The sequence below is a fragment of the Argiope bruennichi genome, chromosome 3 (genome assembly GCF_947563725.1).
Source record: "Argiope bruennichi chromosome 3, qqArgBrue1.1, whole genome shotgun sequence".
NCBI lineage: Eukaryota > Metazoa > Arthropoda > Arachnida > Araneae > Araneidae > Argiope > Argiope bruennichi.
In genome coordinates this window covers 83,505,262-83,529,824 of record NC_079153.1, presented here as the reverse complement: position 1 = coordinate 83,529,824, position 24,563 = coordinate 83,505,262, and the positions used below count along the sequence as shown (strand labels likewise).

Sequence of the window (24,563 nt, the reverse complement as noted above, 5' to 3'; positions counted from 1 at the left end):
GCTGTATGTACAAAATATCGTCAGCAACGTAAAATGCATAAATATTTACTTACATTCTTCCCAGAATGATAATATACAAGATGAAAAGTTAATAAATTAAAACTGTTTGGGAAACAAATATAAATCTTGAAGCATCAGTCTTATAAACAAAAATTTCTACATATATAACAGTGAGATTCCTTATGAGTAAATGCATGAAAATAATTAGTAACACATAAATGAATCTACACGCTTGTCTGAATTCCGATTAAATCTTAGAAAGCAGAAATAAATATATTTAACAAAATACTGTTAAATGAGCAAAAGAAATATCTTCACAACCAATGAAGGATCATGGTTATTTTAAATTCATTCCCTGCAAACTCATTCCAAACAATCTGACTGCAGTTTCAAAGAATGCATTAGGAAATGAAACTTCCTTTGGCAAAATAAAATGAAAAAAAAAATCAAATATGAAACAATGCAGATATAATATGTACATGATAGTAAAAGTGACTAAACTGTAAACCCGACTATTTAAAATTGAGTTAAAATGCAAAACCTACTTCCTTCGTCATTAGCAATAAAATAAGGAATATAGGCGCTAATATTTACTTCTAAGCTACAATTAAATAATGAGGGAAATGCTTGATTTATGATAAAAATGTTTTGATGAGTATTTAATCGAAGTCTAATGAATAACATAAATGTAGTCAATAAAACAGCATATCACTAAAATGTAAACAGAAGTAAAGTGAACAGCACATTCTTAAGCTCTTAAGACAAACAATAGAAAATTACTAAAACGATAGTAATATGTTCCTATGTATCACTATATAATATACACAATATCTAATGAATTTGCATGATAATTTCAACAAGTACAAATATTTGATTCCTTATATAAAAATTTGTTAATTTTTTTTTTAATATGACAAATAAAACTTATCGAATTTAGAAATTGCAAATAAGGGCACTACCGTGACAGTTAAAAGAAGTAAAAAAAAGTATATATATATATATATATATATATATATATATATATATATATATATATATATATATATGTAACAATTTCAAAATGTTAGATAATAAGAAGTAGCTTAACTGCGTGAAATAAACATTAAATCTTAGCACAAATTGTAAAATGGCCTTAAAATATTCATTTTTATGGAATAAAAAACGACTTTAAAATCTGCAAATCAAATAGAGCCTCGAACCATATCTAAAAATTACATCAAGAGTACCAGTTCATCATTATTCGTTTGATATATGCATGCAATTATTATATCATTAAATGATTATGGAACTATATTCTATTGAAATAACGTTTTGAAGCAAGTTTTAGATAAAAAGATGTAAAAGTCATTCAAAAATCATCAACAGCATTATTTTTATTGAAATTATAATTAATCAAAGCATTTAGAATTGAGTAATTTTAATTTTATACGAGAATGACTGTTTTCAATAGAAAACTAAAATTAAAACTAGATTTTATTCAGGCTTTAAGAAAAGTATAAGAATTATTTTTAAATGTATAAAAATAGAATAATCGTATTAAGTAGCATCAAATCATTTTACTAGTAATTACAATAAAAAGTTTGCATAATAGCACCATAGCAATCTCATAGCCATAAGAACAACATTAATGAGTGATACTGGCTATAAATGAAACATCGTTCTTTTTTTTTCTCTTTTGCTTATATAATTTATAAACAATGAAGGCACTTGAGATTGGATTGTAGTAGACTTTCACTATCTGATATAATTGCACTTTGGCAGCAAAACAAAAAGCAATTCACGGAATGCTTACATTTTAACGACATCCACAACCTTCAACAACCATATCTTGATAGTTTTTGAGCACTACATTATCATATTTGTCTTTGTAGAGCATCGAGATAGGTGACAATTCTGTTGGCACACAACAAGCCCGCGGTACTGCCGCGGGATTAGCAGAGTTCATTAATGTCTGCACAATTGCATGATTAGTAGAGTTGAGGTGATCTGGCAAAGGAAACGGACAGTCCCCATGGCAAAAGTAGGCATTATAACCTGGAGGCGCAATGATCCAATCATTCCAGCCAACGTCACTGAAATCCACATACAAAGCATGCCTCCGGCAATTGTCTTTGCGACCTTTCTTTCTGTGTCTTTTAACACCATTGCCATTGTTACTGCGCTTAGTCCTGGATAACACTTCAAACTTTGAATCTTTATTTCTAGAATAGGTAACCAAAAGTGGTTCATACTGTGTCCACCTTTCAGGGTCTTCCTCAGTCCATTTTTTTAGTCTGACATGTTGAGGTTTTGACGCTTCCACCGAGCTGGCAAGTTCTACATGAAGTCCATAGTTTTGTGAAGGCTCGGCCCTCCACCTTTGTACCGCAGGAAGCACATCCATACTTTCCCACGTGCCATTATTTGAGCCTCGGAATATCCGAGTGTCGAGAAGTCTTTGGATTGAGTTAGCTTCGGTTGAAGCTGGTCGAATGACATCGAATACCTGCACCCTATGAAGCGGATGACGTCCTTCGGATGACGAGGATTTTTCGCGATATACGACTAGTTCAGCGGCCCATATTTCTTCGTCCATTGGAATTCCGCTTATGTCAAACTCGTAGAGAGCTTTAAGGTGATCACAGTTATTCTCAGGATAACTCTCTGAAAGAAAAGAAAATCGATTAGAAATTATACATTAATCATTAACAAGAAAAGAGTTAAATCAAGTATCAAATTTGAAGAAAGCTTGTATTTTGAAAATACCATCCACCCCTCCTAAATATTGTAGAATTTCAGATTTTTATAGAGGTGTTCAATAATGTATATAGACAAAATTTTGTTTTCTAATTTCAAATAATAAACGAAAAGTATAAGAAAAGGATAGTTTGTCCCGTATATCTAATTGAAGTATAATTATTAAATATAGAAAATGGTCATTAAAATCTTCATTTGCTAAATTAAAAAAACTTATTTGTAATGCTGGTATTTTTACAGTTCCTAACCAACCTTAAAAGTTTCTTCATTCATGTTTTATTTTCAAAAAGGAGACAATTCTGCAGTTGTTTGTATTACTTGAAGATAGAAACAACGTCTTGTTACGAAAATAATATACAGTGTTAAACGTTAAGCATTTCCCAGTATGGAGAATCTGGCCATATTGCAGCTCAAGTGCATACAAACATCATATTGTAGTGTCTCGATGTTAAATTGTACGAGTTGAGTATTTATTCTCTTAAGAATGCTAATGTAATACTCATCTAATTCAAAATAAATCGAAGCAACTTAAATAAACAAAGTTTTTGTACTTGAATCGAAAATAAATGTCGGCCCATGAGCACGAGGCTCCAATCAATTGAAAGACAAAGGTTATTAATTTTGAAATTTCTGTTATGAGATACAGTTGCATGAAATTAAGAAAAAATGTTTTTCAGTTGGTTTTAGAGGAAGGGGAACTAATGAAAATATTATTTACGCAAATATTAAATTATTGTTATTAATTCGGATTTTATTAAGATGTCTTCGATAATAATCTTAAATCTAGAATAAAAATAACTAATATGCTTGAAAAAACTAAAAAGACATATTGAATTAATAAATTGGAAATAAGTTATTTTATTAATTTGCAAAAATATTATCACTTTAAATTTCCTTTTTAAATGTATTCCTAAGTGATTTCAAGAAAAGAAATACATCAAGTTTACAAGAAATTAAATGCATTTTTCATTTAAATAAATGGACTGTAATAGAATTAAATTGAAGGGAGTGTCTACCCCAAGTTTGGAATGCTTATATGTTTGAAATGATAAATCTTGCCAAGCTTCAACGACGAGACGTAAATTTCGTAGTTCTGCAAAAGCCTTCACTAAAATAAAGAATCAGATTTCGATGTCTCATTAATCAGCAAGTTTTGACAATCCATGTTTTAAGATAAGGATGTATTTATAGCAAAGATTAGTATCATTTTCTTTCATATGCAGTGCGAATTTTAATGATTGCAGTTGTCCATGTGAATTGCCCTTGATATAAGTAAAGATTCAAGGCCATTCGGAACATCACATGGTACAAAGATGATACAAGGAATAAGAGTATGCATGCTAAAACGTATAACAATTCAAAATCATTATGATATTCACAGTATCTAAGTAAGCGATGAAAGTTATAATTAATGGTGAAAAGTTCACAAAATATTTAAACAGAAGGACATTTATTGTTATTAGGTCGAGCATTAGATTTTAAAAAAATTCATTAAGTTATATGGTGGAAAATTAGTATGAAGATAAAAAATAGAATTGTGATAAATATTTACATTAAATTTCCTTCATTAATTGTTAAATTCGATTAATGTTCCGGAAATTACAATTTCGGGATTAAATTTGTGTGGTTATTTCTGTGAAATTGTTAGCGAATTCAGCATATTGAATTTAGACCACTTCATTATTTATTTTTTGTAGGAATAAATTTGAATTGATAATATTTTCAAACTATATATTCTAATAATTACACTGCCTCTATAAACATGATTTAAATCAGAGTCTCTATATAAAATTTGACATATATCTATTCAATTTACATTTGGAGAAAGTGATAGAAGTAGAATAGGAAAATTTTGACCATAAAGTAGGAATATGTATAAAAGTGTATTTCTAACACATTTTTCATTTATAAACTTATCCAACAGATGGCAGCACAACCAGAATTTGTATAAAAATGTTGGTCCATAGTTTAGTTACATAATGTATATAATAATAGTAACATAAATACTTGTATATTAATATGACGAAAGTATTCTCATCAATCCTACATAAAAATATCACAGAGACCACATAATTATTTAAATTCAAATTTAAAAAATAACGATTAAGTTTTAATTCATTTTCTCCAGGAATGTAATTTCAGAATTACCAAGATTATCAGTTTTGAATTTGGTAGGGAAAAAAAATTCTTGCTAACACTTTGCTCACAGCATGGACCAGCTCAGACAAAATTCATTTAAAGCTACGGAGTTTCTAAACCTTTAAAAATCTTTTTTAAAAAGCTTTTCTATGGTCCTTGCAGTTGGAAAGCTTGAGTTCCAATTTTAGATTTCATATCTAATATATTTTTTTAAAGATATTTGTTTTCAAATTAATTGATGGGACTTAATTTCATTTTCACTTTTGAGCGATTTTCCGTTCAAAAAGTTGATAAAAAACGTTTTTGATTAAATCAGTTCTTTAAGTGAAATAATTATAATTCACTTCTCAAATCGTTTCTTTTCATGTTCTGCGTCTTCATTATTATTTCAGTAATATCCATAACTTTTCCAGATCATTGCGTTTTCAAAAATCAATATTAGTTGTGTGTGTGTGTGTTTTTTCCTTACTTCTAAGCTTTTCAGTTTAATTTTTTGTTGTTTCTCATTCATTCTTCTGTTGAGAAAATACGCCTATTGTAATATCTCGAGTTACTAACATATAATGTTTTGAAGATAATACAACAATTCTGAAAATCAGTCTTCAGAAAAAGATTTCAGAATTCAGACGATAGCGCTTATAGGTATTGCAGATAAAATTGAAGATATCCAGTTGAATAAAACACATTAATTTGAAACTGAAAATAAACTAAGTGAAGGAGAAAAATCTAGAAATAAAAGTAGCTAAATTGTCTCAATTTAAAAAGAGAAATTAACAGGTTTTATGTACAAAAATTGTCATCTTTAATTTTAATTTGTTATTATCATTATTTAAGATAAGTGTATTGCGTTCAAAGCTTCTATAAAAATATCGTCTAGATTAAGCCGAGTAATCTGCTGATAATATGTGTTCATTGTTATTTTAAAATTTTCGTGCGTGTGTGCGTTTTCAGATTTGTAGCTTTTTATTTTTTTGTTATAAAAATAAAAATTATTTTTTGAAAATATTAAAATAATGATGACTGCCAAATTGATTTTTCCAGTAAAAACTCAATTTCATAATAACATTTGCTAAAAAAAGTCTAATTTTTATTATTACTAACCATTTTTTTTTTTTATAAAAAGATAATCTCTAGTTAATGAAAGCAATAGTGTAAGTTATAAAAGACTTCTTGTATTCAAAAGTTTATTCTCATTAAGAAAACTGCCTTTTTTTTAAAAAAAATATTTATGTCATAATATTTCGTATTATCGAGATCCAAGTAGAAATCTTACTCATGGCTCTTTCTAAATATTTGAAATTTTAATATCACATGTACATGAGAAATGTTTTCTTAGCATTTATGTATATATTGCATTCCTGTACTAAAAATTTGATTTTATTTTATGTAAATTTGCAAAAAGGGAAAAGGTCGATTCAAAATTTTGAATCGACAAAAATCTAAACATTTTAATAGTTCAAGGAACTTTAGTTCTTCAACAATTAAATAGAATAATAATAATCTATAAGTTTTAAAATTAAATTTTATCTTCAACTGCATAAATTGACTGAACAGACTGAATACGAATAAAAAAGTTAAGTATAATTCTTCGTTAAAAACATTTCCATTACCGACTTGTGTTTCAATTAATAAAATAGGTAATTTTCTATTCTTTACAAATATGAAAGCAATGTTATTGGTGAGTATAAAAAAACGACGCAAAGTCACGAAGCAGACAAAGTGTCTTGTGGTTTCGATAAAAAAAAGAAATAAACAAAAGAAGCGAGTACATCAAAACTTAACGGCAATGGTAGACATAATTGCTGTTATTAAGGGACTGCATTTCTGAGTAACAATGAATAAAGAAAATGCAATAATCTCTCTTCATTTGAAAAGTTGTCTGAATTAGATCTTTGTGTTAATAAAGATAACAAAACTAATATCTCTTAGGGAAGGTTGGGGGACGACTTTAAAAAGTTGGATTAATATCTTGGAGCATGAGTAAGGTATGGAATAAATATGCGATTAATTTTATAGTTTTTCTTCAAAAACTTGTTTTATTAACAGTTCGAAATTTTGCATATTTGTTTGCCTAGTGTTTTTTTTTTTTTTTTTTTTTTAATATCATAAAAATGAAAAGCTTGCGATTTTTAAAATGTTTTTACTATATAGTTGCTTTCTCTGTTGTACTATTATTAGCAAATTCAACAATACAATTTAATACAATAACTGTCACTACAATTTCTAATATACGTTGAAAAAGGGAAAATACGGTTCCGAACATAAGAGTTAGCAAATAAAAACCAGGGGGGGGGGGGCGGTCGCATCGCATACTCTAAAATAAGGCTCTTACACCCACTCCCACCCCCTCGCAATCCTAGATTAAGGAAGAGAATGATTTGCATGGCAATGATGAAAAACAGTTATGGGCTATGGATATTCGGCGTTAATCTATTATTTATGCTGAATCTATTGAGCGAAATTCTATCGACTAAAAACAAAATTGGATAAAGAATTACAGTTGTAGTCGCAAAATGAAATACCAACTTTCACTGATATAAACTTTTGCATTTACATGCATGAGAAAGAAGAAGCCGATAGACAGCCAGCCCTTTGATAAATTTAGTTCCAAATTTGACACCTATCTACAATTTTAATGCCAAATCTGTGAACCAAATTTTATTCATCTAGCTCTTTGCTTGCTTTATAGCTATCGTGCTATTTTTATTAGCCTGGAAAATAGATTTTTGAATGGATTTCATTCAAAATAATAAAAATTACAGATTTGGTCTTACGTTCACATACCACCCCACGGGGGGCACCTCGAAATGAGGATGAGATGCTTCCGGCATGGTGGTTGGATCTCGCCACCCTGGAGGGTACACTAATAGGTGGGGGATCCGACTCCTCCCATCGATGACGGGACGTACTTCCTTCGGGGAGGGTTGTACCGTGGCCAGTGATGGCCCTTAGGACTCAATCACAGCTCCCACCAATGTTGCTGTTGCGGCGGTCCGGTCATTCAGTTTTTATGGTTTAAATCCGTGTGCCTTCGTCGCGGGTCGGAGAGTTAGATGGCTGACTTACGTTCACATACCAAACTTCGTTGCATAATTCAAAAGCGTTTATGAGTTACGCTGTTTACAGATAATGCGTTTTTCAAACTGAAGAAGATCTGAAAAAAATTCGAGTGCGAATTTTCTGACGATTGTGCTATTGTTTCTCTTTTTCATATATGAGAAAGGAAAAATATGCGATTTCAATTCTCAATTTTTGATCTTAATAAAGATGAATGATATCGAATGGGACATATTATCAGTCATTTTTTAATTTAAAAAGAATATCAATGTATAATAGGGAAAAAAATATCTTTAATAATACGCTGTTGTGAAGATTTTAAAATGAAATTTTATCATTCGTTATTTAAAATTTTCTTTTAACCAAGTAATAGTTTCAATCATTCGATTTAGTTTTTCTATTTATAAGAGAGAAAACAAGCATTAGATTTCAGTTGCAACTCCTTTCTATAATATGTTTGGGAAAAAAAGGAGTTTACTATTACTAATTATTAAACTACATTTGTTACATATATAAACAAAATAAGTTGTATTGTAATTTTTCAACAGATTCAAGTTCTTGTAAAAAAAAACCTTCTCCTATCTGAATTCTTGAAAAATACATTGTTATAATGACAATAACTGTAACCATTATTGTTTCCAATTCATTTTTAAAAATTCACATATCTTCAGAAAGCATAATAATCTGAAAACATCTTGAAAGATTCTAACACAAGCAAAAACGGAATACTAAGATGCAAAACGTTGGGAAAAAAGAAAACTTGGCGATAGTAATATATTACATTACGATTTTTATCATTTATCTGAAAGTTGTACTCAGAAATTCCCGACAAGAACACGATCAGAATATTTATCTATGTTAAGATAAAACGCACATACCGAGGGGAAAAAAAGAAAAAAAAGTTCGATTTTTAGTCATTCCTGTTGTAGATTTTCCCCCCTTTCCCTTCCCTCTGCTTACGTGCCACTGTCTTACTTTTACTCGAATCTTTCCTTGTTTCTGTGTTCAAAAAAAAAAAAGAAGATAATCATTCGAATCATATGCTAGTAATAAAGAAGTTTAATATTTTTGAAAGGAGAGATAAAACACTTCTGATGTGTCACAGTTTTTTTTTTTTTTTTTTTTTTTTGTCCGCTGCAATTCAGCCTGTTCTTGTATAGAGGTGGGAAGCGAAGCATTAGGAAGAAGTGCTGGGCGATTTTCCCACCGATTAGACGCAACAAGAACTGTATAACCCCAGCTAATTTATATCAAACTGTCATATTGCTGAATTTTTATATTACTGTGACGGCAAAGAAAATATTTGGTACGACTCGGTTCTCAACACTTTTAGATCACATCTGGATGGATACATATCAATGCTGGTTAAAAAGAACGTTCGAGTGCAATTATAATTTTAAAGAATAAGTTTTTATACGATAATATCATGTATCACGATATCAAGTTTATATGCCTTGACATTATCCTCAGTAGTATTCTAAATTCTACACCTAGAGATAATCAGGCAAAAAATGTCAAATAAATTTTAAAAAAATTCATAATATTATTTTTTTTTTTGCTCTCAATAAGAGAAGAAATCTTGGTTCCTGAAAAGCTGAAGAGTTAAAATGCTAGATCTATTTTCTTCAAATATATATAGGTAGAAAAATAAAGAATTACTTTTGAAATAGTAGATTAGACAATATTATATATATAACAAGAATTTGCAAAGACATTTAATGCGTTTGCATAATGAAACTTAAAATCTAGGGTATTAAGATATGAAAATCTTTAGAGGATTAGATAATAGTAGTATTTGAATTCTCAATTTAACATATTTCTACTTTTAGTATATATTTCGATTCTAAAAGATATGCCTTAGTTTTTTTTTTTTTTTTTTTACTTATTTAAATTTTTGCTTTTGAAAAATCAATTGCAAAGATAAATTTACTTTTTTTCCCCTATTAATTTTATTTAACTATGAACAAATCAGGCATCTAATTCTTCAAAAATATCTTAGTGCTTTCGATTAAGAAATCGAAGTGAAAGGCTTAAAAAAAAAATCTAGTAAAACAGCATGTTCTCCTATATATTTCGCAAAGCACAGCTGACAGAAAATTCCTTACATCAACTAAAAAGGAAAAATGATTGCTTCACAGAGACAACAAAATGAAAATAAAATCTCGAAGAGGGAAGGGGAAAAAGAAGAGAAATAATCTGACAGGCTATTGGGAACAAGAGAGGTAGGGGACCCACTTTTTATCCCGTCTCCTTCATTCAATTAAATGGAACAGGGTCAAGCCCCCAAGGGGTTGACGGAGAACGGACTGAGGTGCAAACATTGCAGGCCGAAGCAAGAGGTCACGGATGATGGTAAATGCCCACTCGGAGTCAATCGACATATCTTCCTTCCTGATGCCTTCTCTTCCTACAATGATCCGCTTCAACTTCCTACATCTAATAAGTTAGCGCCCACTCATCACTCGAACACTAATTATAGCTGGCCCAGCAGATCATAACCGGCACGTTTCTGCTACGAACATTTCAGAAAGTTATTTGTAATGCATGTGTGTCGAAAATATATAAAAAAAAATAGAGATAAAGAAACGATGTCCTCTCTTTAAAAATGGCAATAAGAATTCTGCGAATTCCATGCTAGCATCTGATCAAAATAATAAAAAGAAAAATTCAAATAATTTTATTGAATTTACAGTCAACATCGCATATAATCTATTGTCAAGACTGATGTCCGTTCCCACTACCAAGCTTATGAAATCAGGCAAATACATTTTATTTAGCTGATGAATATCAGTGTTATAAATGTTATATTCATTAATAAACTCTTTATAATTTCTTAATTTGGGTTATTTAACATTACTGGCAAGTCAATGCCGAATTTATTGCAGGACATATTAGAATGCTTCTAATATATAAATTCATTAGACTTAATTGCATTTTGCAAGTTGCTTAAACCATTAAAAAAGCATAAGGCAACTTTTTAACTAAAATATCACTCGATATTTTACTATTATACTTTTACTCATCTCTCTCTCTCTCTCTCTATCATATTATATATATATATATATATATATATATATATATATATATATATATATATATATATATATATATATATATAGTTGTGCCTTTAATTCAAGTTCTATGAAGAAAACTAGCTAATTGGGGTTCACAACTAAAAAGTATTGTTATTAAATGAAGCAGGTTTTTAAAAATAAGGAAATGGAAATTAATAACTAATCTCCTATTAATATCTATGAAAATTAATAACTAACAATTCTATTTAACACAGAGTAATATTTAAAAATTTTATAACATTAAATTTCCATTCAACAATGCAAATAAATAAGCAGTTTGAAGTGTTGATTTCCGCTATATTTTTCTGAAAATAGTATTTACTTTTTCAGATTTGTGTCAAAAATTAAAAACTTAAAACTATCAAAATATAGTCGTGGTAAAAATATTAATTTACAATCTCGGTGAATATAGAAAATACTGCTATTTTTACAACTTATGTCATCCTACAATGTAATTATTTTTATTAAATTTCACAGTTAAATTCTCATTTCAAAATTTCGATTACTATAATTATTTTAAATGTTAAAGCAATTTGAAAAATTAAAAGCTAGCAAAAATAAATGCTTTTATTGAACCATTAGGTGATACTTTATGAATATTAAATCCAAATACTTGAATATTAATTTCGAAAAAACTAATGACGGAGGTCAGAATTCGAACTGATGAAAAGAAGTTCTTTTTATTATATAATTTAGTATTCATATGAAATTATAGTTTTGTATTTCTATAAATTTCATATAAATACTTAAAGAGTGTGACCAATTACTTTGGGAGTAAAGGGATTCCAATTTTCGCCAATAACAGGGGCTATTTTTTATCCCTTTATTCGTTTTACCCTTTTTTAACAGGACTATAAATTACTCCTTTATTCATCCCTTTATTATTTTTAAATATTTTTTTTTATTTTTTAAGAAAAAACGGAAGTATCAATTATTTAACGCTGAAGAACCAAAGCAAGGAAATCGCGGTGTAAAAAATGTCATCCAAAATTGGCGTATTGTGTATATTGCAATTACTCCCTTAGGAGAACCAAATCGTGAATTTATAAATTTTTACTATGGTTAGTGTTTTATAAACAACATATACTGGAAAGATTTCACAGAAGTAACTTAATTTTTTTTTCTTCTCCACTTACTACATGCAGTTAGAAGGTTGAATTTTATTTTAATAAAAGCATGAGAAAAAAATTATAGAGATTAAGGATTGATCTAATCTCACCGCTCTTTTTGAAATTGAAATTTTCAGATAAACTTGTTCCTTGACATAATAATAATGACTGAAAAAAATTTATATATATTTCTTCTTCAAAGTAATTTTTTTAGACAACTGATATTCAGCTTTTCTTTGTAACATCTATTGAAGGTATTTTGTAGATATTTTTCATACAGATGGAAGATATATTTTAGAACAGGGAAGTTTTAGTAATGGTGGATCAAACCATTGATTGAAAGTGTAGTGCTGCAGAATCTGATAAGAATACGAGCGACAATTGAGCTATTCACAAGGAAAATTAATTCCGCTTTTCAAATGTTTTCTTTTTCTTCTTTTATTTATAGTGTATTTTCCACAAAATAATAACCGAGACTACTTACTTTTTTTTTACTAGCAATTGAAAAAAAATCCACCAACGAACAACACAATATGCATTGCAATCCAGTTTGTGCCCGAAATGTGTGTGCGTGCGAGCTGACAAGTATCTTGCAGATATAGTAGAAATTTTGATGTTACCTCATCCCAATCAGTAAGCGAAAAAAATTAGTCACGCTCCAACCGTTGCAAATGTAAGTACTCTTGTGAATTACTAACAAAGTTTAAAAGTTTTTTATTTGCAATTGTTTCTAGAAAAAGTAAAAGTTGTATCATATTAAGATGAATGGAACTAAAAATAACTATTTGGATGCGAATGATGATGAACGATTGTATTTTATGTTATTGCTTTTTTTTTTTCACTTGCTTTCACAATTGATTAACTCCTTCAGTCAAACATGAATTTCAAAGAAATACTATTTTATTTTTACAATCCACATCAATAATGCAGCCTTTATTTGATGGATTATTTTTACAATCCATGAAAAAAAAAAAAAAAAACCGGTTACATCTGCAATAATATAATACATTCTACTATGTTTATTTAAATTTATATTCCAAATAGTTAATATACTTTGCTTTTTAAACTCAATCAATTTTCCCTATGTAGTTTTACCGAGTTAATTGATTTGGGAAATGAACAGCTCATTTATATTTAAATGCAGGTCTTTCACATGCGATTTTCGGAAATATCAATGACACATCACAAAAATTATTTATACTCCCCTCCCCTTTTTATATTGTACAGAGAGCATATTTTTAGCATCTCGAGTCGGGTGATTATTTGCCTGTACCTAAAACAGGTGCAAGGAAAATATACGAACTTGTAGGAGGCAAGTCCTAGTGACCTCTTTTAAAGCGAACAGCTGTTCAAAAACTGTTTGAAAGGACTGAGTCAGCGACCTTCTTCTGGTACTTTAGTTTGTTGGAAAAATGAGAAGTGTTAAAAGTATTGACAGCGCAAAAACACATCATGTTATTATAATATGGCAATTCAATTACAGAAAAAAGTCTTGAATTTTTTAAAAATTTCAATAAAATATCTAATAAAGATTCATTGAAGATCCATTTAGAGAAAAACTAATTAGATGATTTAATAAATTCTGTTAATATACCCTTTATATGAATACAGAGATTGACTTCGTCATAAGAAATTATTTGCATACGATGAGGAGAGAGAGAGAGAGAAAAGTTTAATAAAACAAATCTATTTACAGAATTAAGTGATATGCTTGTTTTCAATTATCAGTTCTTTTATAATCTGATAAATTTAAAGTTTGATAATTTGTTATTAAATTTCAAAATTCATTTTTGTGGGAACCATTTTTGTTGAACTTTGCTAAGTATTTATAATTTAATTAGATTCTCCTATTTTCTTCCGTTTTCTTTACCAATGTATATTCAGATCTTTTGTTAATCTAAACAAATAGATGACGATTTTACAAACATTTCACATTATTAAACCATTAAAAATGTTTGAATAATTTATTTTTGCCAGTGATGTTAAAACTAAGAATTAAAAATCGCATAACTAAGGTGTTATATCTTCCTTCTTCAAGCACGATTTTTGTAGAAATTCTTTGCAGAAATCTTTTCTTTCCAAAAACTTCATCTGCTATAAATTAGTTCAACTTTAATTCAAGTAAAAATATTTGTGTCTTGCATCATTTGGAATTTGAAATACTTTTGAATTCGTATTCAAAAGCTGAATTGTCTCGTACAGTAGAGTTTGCAGAAATCTTAGGGGGAAAAAAACAATCATTAAATGGCTAATTGTAATTAGCATTATCAATGCAGAGAGAAGGAAATGCTAAGTAATATTTCATCATGTTTTTAGTAGATAATTACTTCTCTTTGTAAACTGTCAAAATCCATGAGGAAGTTAACAAAATTTCTACGAATAATAAATTTTAAGGCCAAAATATATTATCAATAATTTACGTCCTATTTGAGGAAATTTGTTGCTAGAGTTGTATTAATATGCAAAATTGATACATCGTTTAAATTAAATAATTCATTTCAAGAGCTTCCTGTGGGTGGAAAGTGAATTTTTAGTAGTTCATGACAAGATCCTTCCATGTATATGTATCATGTCATAATTTGTTAAAAATTCGGCATGGTTTTAAGATTTTTATCAACCTGCACAGAAAACATTTCTTGTAAAATTGTATTTAATAATATAGTCTTTATAAAATGTATTTTTTCATATATGTTCCATTTTGGCCCAGGAAATCTCTTTCAAAAAGAATGTACGTTGAGCGTCTCAGAAAAAATTAGGTGCATTAAAGATGAGCGAGTCGCTAGAAATTAGATTTCTTTTTCTTTTTTTTTAAAGTGGGTGATAATATTTAAAAGTTTGGAAACCACTGATCTAATTTATACAGATCATGCTGTTTGAATTTGAAGTGTCATCTGAGTTTTCCAAATGCAGGAGAGTTTTTTCCCCTCCTTCCTGCTTTTCCACTATTATGCAGAAATATTTAATACTGTTTCATTATTACTCATTTAAAAAAAATCGAATTTGCGTTACTTATTATATACGGTCAATAATCGGTTATTATTAATACTAACCGGTTATTATTAATACTAACCGGTCATTATTAATACTAACCGGTCATTATTAATACTAACCGGTCATTATTAATACTAACCGGTCATTATTAATAATAACCAAACCGATTAGTATTAATAACAACCGATTATTCTCATTGACGGTAACATTTATGTTCAGATTTATTAACTTGAGGAGTATCGAAAATTTAAAATACTTTAATTAATAAACAAATAGATAAAAAAAAAAAACATTTTTTTTATCCGGTTAAGGAAATTTGACTTCCCAGATTAGATCAAACTCCCTGGACATTTTTGATTCTCAAATTCATCCTAGAGCTCAGTGAAAGAAAAAAAAATGTATGACATTTCATTCACTTCATTAATTCTTCCTTTGCGTCCTTGCATTGTATACAAAACTGCATAACTTATGCTCATTTTTTAATCAACATCCGATGACTTTAATATATTTTTAATTATTGCATTATCTCTTTCTACTTTCAATTTATGAAAGTCTCTAAAGGTTATAACTGCTTTTCAGGATAGATATTTAAGAGAATATATGGTTTATATATTTAAGAAAAATGAAGTTATGATACTGATGCAAACCTGCTTCAGTCCAACATCCGCTATACCAGTGTCCATATTATATTGCTTTCTTAGAATGTTTATTAATACCTAACGTCGGCTCATGGTGAGTTTTAAAAATTTCTCTCAAAGTAGTTTCAAATGAATAAACTTTAAAATTACATGGCAATGAAGATTTTAAATTATTTTTCTTAGCAAAAAATAATTATAGAAGCTCCCATGTATTAATTTTTCGGCCATTTATCTACATAATAAATTTTTTAAGTAAGGCCAAATATTCAACTATTATCTAACTATGAAATTCTATAAATCAATACTTACCCTGAGCTTTAAAGCACCTAATAGTATTTGACTCTTCAAAACCTTGTAGTTCCTCCTGTTTTTTATACAGTTCCCACACATAGTTCGACACTAGGCCATTGCTCAAAGGCCTCGGCCTGCTTTCCAGACCGAACATTTCGAGAAGTCGCTTTTCAAAAGCTTTCACTATTTCTTTATTAGGACTAACTTTATAGTTTTTCCGTATCTCCGCTGCCGCCAGTTTCACGTGGACTCCCGCGACAACGAAGGCAACAAGCAGTAGCGCCCAAATGCGCTGGCGCATGGTCAGGAACCTGGTAAAGAGAAAGAAAACAATAAGAAAATAATTCCGACTGAGTAAATGACCATGCTTATTGCTATACATATGTTAATTCTTTTACGATCATTTTAAATTATATCAGTCTCAAAAATCTATATTTGGAAATGGAACTTCAAAAAAATTTATAGCCTTTATAACACCAAACTTTTGCCTTCTGTTAAGTTGAAATTCGTGTAGTAATTTAGACGAGAGTCGTTTTTTAAGGGATACCGTGATTTTCAACTATACTCAGAAGACAGCATTTGAATCGACATTTCTTTCCGAGATTTCACATCATGGTAGATTTAACATGTATTAGATCCTTTTATAAGGCAGATCTTCCAGGAAATCGTGTTCAAACTCATCGATGCACATTAGTGTCAGAAATAAAAAATCTGAACCAAACATTAAGAAACTGGAAAAAATTCAAAATCTGACTATCGGATCCATAACAAATAGTGACATTGTTAATACAACATTTGTATGTCACTCTAAAGAACTAAGAAAATGCATTTAATAAGATATTAGATATAAAGGATTTAACATCTTAAAAATATATGAAAAAGGGGAGGAGAAATACAATTTCTCAAAAATTATTGGAAAAAGAAGATTAAAAGCGACACGGGAAATTGAGAGATAAAAATTAAGATATGAAAAATTGTATTAAATCATGTATTTATCATGAAAAAAAGAAAAGTATAATTATAAATATAGTGTATATTTATAAAACGAAATAGTAATTACATAACTGTCGTAGAAATTTGGAAACAGTTCTATCATTTTAAGCTATATATATATCTCCATTTTTACGAATTTAAGCTATATATATCCATATTACTTGCCACGGCGAAACATCAGTACTTGTTTCCAATAAATTATTTTTCTCTATATCAACAGCAAATCTGTAAACAACCAACGTTTATAAATTTTTTCACTAAAAGCAAAATGTTGTTTAACATTTTGGTGTATGATATCAATATTCTGTGATTAAAATGAAAACGAATGCAAAACTTGTATCTTAAATCAATAATAAAAGTAGAAACAAGACAAAAGGGCGAATTAAGTTGAATCGCTTCTGCTTTATATTTTATCTTCTTCGTATTCATGTTTAGGCATTTTATATCCTCTAACTTCGGTTTACTTTCAATTTTCTTATCATTTTTTTTGCTGTTATTTCTCTTTTGTTTGCACGGATATATAATCTATTTGATTACTACAAACAAACAATCTTATTTAAATTTTTTCTTGCTTCCACTACTTACGAAATTCTAATTAGAGTGGTATTTAAATACATACTATACTTCGACCGTTCAATAAGTTTTCCATTTAGAATTCACTTGCTACTTTCCGACAAAAGACCTAAATATAAACAAAATGTCTTTCAAATTATTTAAGATAACATGCCTTACAATTTAAAAACAAAAATTAATCTGGGGTGAAATTCAAATTACTCTTCAGTAAATTTAACAATAGAATTAAAAATTAGTAAATAACAGACGTTCAGCCTCAAGTCATAACTGAAAGACAACTATGAATGAATTTTTAAGGAATTCTATAGACTGATTTATTTGTCAGTCTTTAAAAGAAAGGGAAACATTTTAGTAAAATAAATAGTTTCCCCCTTAATCCATTGTCGCCAAGTAAAAAATAGCAACATATCATTGCCTCAATTTTTCAATTAGGAATTTATTAAATCTGAGAAAGTTTCAACTACAAATAAAATAATTAATGAACCTCAACCACCTTGCTTTGAAATTCAAAAAAGCATTTTATTCAGAAACATTAGTTTGAAAAATGTCTCTTTCAAAATACGCTTTCAACTATATTCTTAATTCCCTTTAAATTTTTAATTTACAGTAGTTTGTATTAGTTTAATGCTATCAAGACTGATTTTTTCAATTTTGAAATTATATTAGAAAGATTGAAGGTTGAACAGGCATATTATTCTTAACATCAAACAAAGAGATATCCGGGTTTTACCAGGATTTAACCCGTGACCACCCTTTACTATAATAATAAAAAGACGTCTTTAAATCTGTTGAAATACTATGCTCAAGTAGCTGGTTATAGGAAACTGATGTCAAATGAATTTTGCTGAATTCTTCAACCGATAACACCCAGAGTAGAGATTCCTAGTAATATTTTATTATATGTTTTTATTAACTCGCCTTTATTTTATTTTAAACTAACTTCCCGATGAATTATACATTTCAAATATAATTCAGAATTAGATGGCAATGCAATAATTATTCTCTTTCTTGCCCGGTTCGATTTAAATTTTGCAATCGATCAAAAGCTTTAATTACTGATAGATATCACCCTGCCTTCTGGAAGTCAGTTTGAAATTTATTGCACACTTTTGATCAAAACTAAAAAGCATCAAATTCTTTAAATTAAAAAAAACCGAATGAACCATGTTTTTAAAACAGACTAAAAAATAACATAATTTTCCTTAGTTCATTACAGATTTAATGGCCCTTACAGTTTTTACAGAACATTTGTGATTATGAATTTTTAAAAAATTCAATCACATTAAATTTATTGAAATTACAATTTAAACTTTAAAATAAATGCTATATGAAAATTATTTAAATAATTATTCATAACTTTTTTTTTATATTTGAAATATTGTAAAGATATTGTGGAGAATCTTATGCTGCATATGAAGAAGCTAACTACTGCGAATTCAAATTATAGTCTAGATTGCTGTGCAGTTATTACCTAGTTGTAAAAAAATCAACTTCCCAGAAAAAAATTTGGACAGAAAAAATAATGCAACTTTTAGAACATCAACCTTATAGTTATTTCTAGACTTGAACAATTACATCAGAAATTTTATTTTTTAGTTAATTTATTGAATAGAAAATTATTAAGAACATTCTGCAAAATGTTAAGAATTTTTCATCACTCCAGTTCCTATCTTTACACATTTAGTATACTAAAGTCCACGCTGATAGATTATAAATTGATCCACAGTCGCAAATTTTTCGTGTCTAAGTAAGTATTCAGCGATACTGCTGGAAATAAAGCATCGAGAACTAAAACTAAGTCATGAAAATTAGAGGCAGAAAATAAAAAGACCTAAACAGCTTTTACTTAATTTTAACCAAGCTCTTAAATTAGCATCGTTTAATTTATTTTGAAAGTTTAACCACTTTACATTGATAAGAGGAAGTGAATATACTATACAAGAATAGTAAATTGAAGTATACATTTCAAAATTTAACTATCAAAACCCAACTTATTTCTCAAAAATATAAAAAAAAACTTTATGCTTTTTAAATATATTAAGACCGATTAAGTGAATAATAAAATAGTTTAAATGCTTGTACTGATTTCAATGTGTTTCAACGAAGAGAAAGCTACAACTTTTCATTTTAAGTCATAAAAAATATCACAATGGCGAAGTAAAAGAACCGGTTAAAGAAGATAATTAGAACTGATATCGCTTCTTAAAAATTGTCTTCATTTGCGACATATGCATAAACACATAAAATATCAAAGCAGTTTAAGGAATACTAATTAAAGCATTAAACTTTTTTTTAAAAAAAATTCTAATTACCCTCTTTTTTTTTTTTTTGTCTTTAATATATATATATATATTTACTATCATAAATATTAAACAAAATAAATAATTTGTCAAAATTTACATTTCGACAGCGACATGTATGGAATAAAATTGTATTTAAACTAATACAATAATTGATAATTAAATTCGATGACATATTGTAAAAAAAAAAAAAAAAACAGCATATAATTTCTCAGTTCTAGTTTACCTAGAAAAGAATAGAAAAATTCATTACAAGACTATCTATATAAAAATGAATCACGTTGTATAAAACTGTCCGAAAAAAAAAAGTAAGCATTCATCTCTCAAATTTCTGGTTCACTTTCTGAGAATAGTGCACTTTTCGATTTAGCTTCGGAGGAAAATAGAAACGGTACTTCAAATCATATTCTTAGCATATTTCTTGCAACGGTACTTCAAATTATATCAAAAACTTGTTACTGATTTGTTTGTCTATGCTTATTTAGTTTATAAATTACCGTGTACACAGATTAACATAATTCTGAAGATTAACTTTTTTGGATTCAAAATCAACAAAGTGCAGATTCATGAAAATTTCGAGATTGTATAGTTTAGCAGTAGTGGTATTTTGCATGAATATTTGATTTATAAGAAAATAAAAATAGTGGTTTGATTCCCTACAATTACTGTAAAAAAGAGTTTATTGCAGAATTTTAAGATTTAGACTATGGTTATAGATTGTTTGATGATATCATACAAAAAAAATCTTTAAATAGGGAACATTTGGAAATCAATACATTCAAAACGTAATTTCAAAATTCAAAGAATATATTTCCTAATTCATCTACCGCACTATCATAAAATGTAGAATTGCGAGGGGAGTTGAATTTCTGAATCTCAAGTTCATCCCCCATATTATCGATAGAAATAAAATTTAAATAATGGAATAAAATATAATGCATAAACATTAAGTAATTAACATAGCATAACTAACATAGTATATTATAATATATTAATTGCTCGTTTTGCGAGAAAAATAAATCGGAAATTATAATGCATTGTTCTTTAAATTAAAATATTCATATAAACTTTTAACACAAAAGAAAAGCTCTATGTGTAGAATTGCTTAGAATCTTTATTCCTTTGCTTGAAACTAAATGCTACGTGTTATCGAAAGGAAGTTGAATTGCTCAAGGCAATTAGAAAGTGTTTATACAAGGCTATCAAAACTTTTTCTTGGTAAAAGACATTATTCCTGGAAATGATTCTTATCTGAACTAGTATTAGAAAAAATGCTGCAACTCGCATTGAAACGTGTTTGTTTTTCACACTCTTAACTGTTATTCGACATCAGTTTTGTTGAAATCGATAGTTAAAAAAAAAACCTAATATGCGATCTTCAGTCACTCTAAATGAATTTATTATACATGTAAATTTCTTTAATTCTTTAGTATAAAGAAAGGGCTTTTTTTCCTATAAACAAACAAAAAAAACCGATAAATTTAATTTTTTATAAGCATTATATAGTATATTCAGTCAGCAAGTTGAGGATTAGGGAAGTATCGAATAATCACTTCAAAGCAGACAATAATAGTCATCGCGTGCACGGATAGATATAATGAATTAATGGAGTTGAACTGATATCAATCATTGAATCGAATGAATAAATCTCATCAACAGATTTGGCAACACACTTCCAGTACAATTGCCTCATTGTCATGATTTAATTAATAATAAGTGCATCTTAACCAATAAAAGCGAGCAAAATCTGTTTAAAGGCATTTTAAACTGCTTTTACGTTAATGCCCTTTGAGAAATTCAATACCATTTTATTGAGTTTCAAATATTTTGATTTGAAATAATACGACTAATGAATTAAAATTGTATATGTTCCTTTGAAGAAGGAAGATTGTTATCGTTTTACTAATGTTATTAACTTTATATTAAACCAAATATAATAAAAAATTAAAGGCTTTAAATAATTCGTTTGCCAAAAGAAAGTTCGCGATTTTTATTTTTTCATTAAATTGTTAGTTTTCAAGATAAAATTCTAAAATTTTTAAAGCATCCCAGGAAAAATGGAATTCCACTACGATCATCTGCCCCCCCCTCAACTCTTCTCTGAAAATATAAACCACACACACACACACACACACACACACACACACACACACACACACACACACACACACACACACACACACACACACACACACATAAAAAAAATCGCGAAATGAAAAGAAATTACTATCTTAAATAAAAATGCATTTAGTATATAAATTATAGCAAAAAAGATTAAAACAAACACAAAAGAAATGAACAGTTAATATTATTTCACTCTGAATTTAAATATTTACACTTGGCATTATTAGTCTACAGAAAAATGAAATATTGACACAGAACTACCTTCGCAAACATTTTAAATCTGTCCATGGGAAACGATCAAAGCATTTAAAATCCAGCCTACCAAGAGTAACAGAAGAGGCCATTTACTTTTCCACCCTAAATATGCACATGTGACAGGCGGATTAAACTAACAAGAATATGCGAAGAATGCGCAGCATTTAAGTGAGCGGAACAATAATTAACCCACACCAACAATAAAGAGATAAGTAAACAAAAAAATATATATATACAGATTACGACCAAAGCTATTTGAGAAAGGCGAATAATTTTTTTTTCCTTTCTTTTTTTCGAGGCATTCTTCAACTTTTTCTTTTTCAAGTTGAACACGTGCAGAAACAAAAAACCTAAGTACTAAAACATTCATCCCATCAACTGAATTGAGTCGAGGTTAAGTGGGGTAAGTCAGGTTTCCCACAATAGTGGTCACTTCAGATTGTTTAGATTTTAAATGCTGAATTAATTTGATGATAGCATTTATAAATTATTTAAGGATGAAATCCTGAATTATAGTGTTCTTTGCAATCAGGAAAGAAACAAATGGAGTTATAAAATGCTTTTTCAGATTTTTATTGCCTAAAACATTTAGAAAAAATAAATTCTAAATAATGAGGACAATACTCTTTGAAATATTTCGCTAAATTTTCTAACTAAAATAGAATTAAGTTATCAAAAGTACAAAGTGACAACGATAAAAACTGTTATAAAAGGTATACTATTCTATATCAAAAACTAAGTTTGCAACAATAGTAACCAAAATAATTTTAAACTTATCTCAGAAATTTTTGCATTTTCAACAGATTAGTTCAAGTCATCATAGCGGTTTTTTTTTAAAGCAACAAGTCTAATAACTGCTAACAAATATGAGTAACTTTCAACATTCTCTACTACCAAGCCGAGCTGTAATAATATAAATTAGGAAACTAATCTTCCTTGATGTATTGGATTAATGAAGAAACATTATACCTTAGAATGCTTTTAGTGCTGTTTTAACTCACTATTAAATCGTCAAGGATCGCTTCTTGAAAATTAGATTTGTTTTAATTATTTATAATTTTCATGTAAAAAAATGACTTCGCTAGACAGCACTTCTTTTAAACGTGGAAACAAATCACGTAAACTGTTAATGACAAAATTTAAGTGGAAGTAAAACTTAAATTGAAATTAGGCAATATGAAAAAAAAAAAAATTTTAGGAATTAATGGAAAGAAAAGAAATTGATAACATTGAATATTACATCATTCATGCATGAATGATACTAGTATTTTTCAATTAATAATTGTTTAAAAACTTGCTTTCAGATTTTTTCTCAGATTTTTCGAACGTAATCACGGGGTCAAATGAGTTGATTTTCTTGCAAATGAGCTAAATCAAACTCCCATAATATATGTAAAAAGCTCCGCACCACCAACTTATTTTTGTAAATAATCAGGCATCTCATAACGAAAAAAAATAAAGCACTTATTCAGATTCTAGACTACACGTGAAATTGCTTTTTTCATGTAACATTAATTAAAATCCATTATCTGAAGGAAATTAAAAAAAAAAAAATTATCAATGAAAGAGTTAATATGTTAACCGTGCAATTATGTTAAAAAAAACATCATGTCTCTAATTGAAATTTCAAGCAAAATATAGTCTAATTATATAAGAAACATCTTTAAAAGTAATAGCAATATGAAACTTTTAGTACATATTTAAGACGATGCATATTTTTGCTTTGCCTTGAATAGAAGGGTTAACAATGTATCTATTGCGTAGTCATTCGAAATGCAGACAAATCCGTGGCACCCTGGCAATTAACGAGTCTTGTCATTGACTTTTTTTTCAGATGAAAAAGCTCTTCTGGTCCGAAGTACATATACAAATGAAAAACAAACAAAAAATAATAAAAAATCTGTTAAAATTTGCAAACGTCTGTTTATTGGAGGAGTAGGTGGGAAGGGGACTAACATGCATTTGTGTTTTTGAATAAGAATTTTGATCAATCTTTAATTCCCAGAGTATAACCACATTATTCAATGTTGGATAATTAGAACCCATTTTTATTTTCTTGTGTTTGGAAAATATCCATTCTTATAAAATCCCGATAGCTAATTTCTGAATGATTACAGATAGGAATATATGAAAGATGCAAGTCAGACAATTTTAGATCATTTCAACGGCCCCCTACCTCTTCTTTTTTTCCTACACACCACCAATCAGACATATCCAAAAAAAAAAAAAAAAAAAACAATCAGTGAACTTAAAAGAAAAAAAATGTAACCACACTCATGGACA

General features: G+C 28.5%; 1 protein-coding gene across 2 annotated transcripts in view; it reads right to left on the bottom strand.

Annotated features, from left to right (window-relative positions):
• Window positions 1-1,056: 1,056 nt before the first annotated feature.
• Window positions 1,057-24,563, bottom strand: part of LOC129963883 (bone morphogenetic protein 2-like) — a 54,763-nt gene continuing 31,256 nt past the window's right edge. For both annotated transcript variants that reach the window (XM_056078467.1, XM_056078468.1), the window contains exons 2-3: window positions 16,054-16,346; window positions 1,057-2,643 (exon numbers count right to left, since the gene is read on the bottom strand). In XM_056078467.1, the coding sequence (XP_055934442.1) occupies window positions 1,796-2,643; window positions 16,054-16,336 (1,131 nt within the window). In that variant the 5' untranslated portion in view covers window positions 16,337-16,346 and the 3' untranslated portion in view covers window positions 1,057-1,795. The remainder of the gene's footprint in view (window positions 2,644-16,053; window positions 16,347-24,563) is intronic.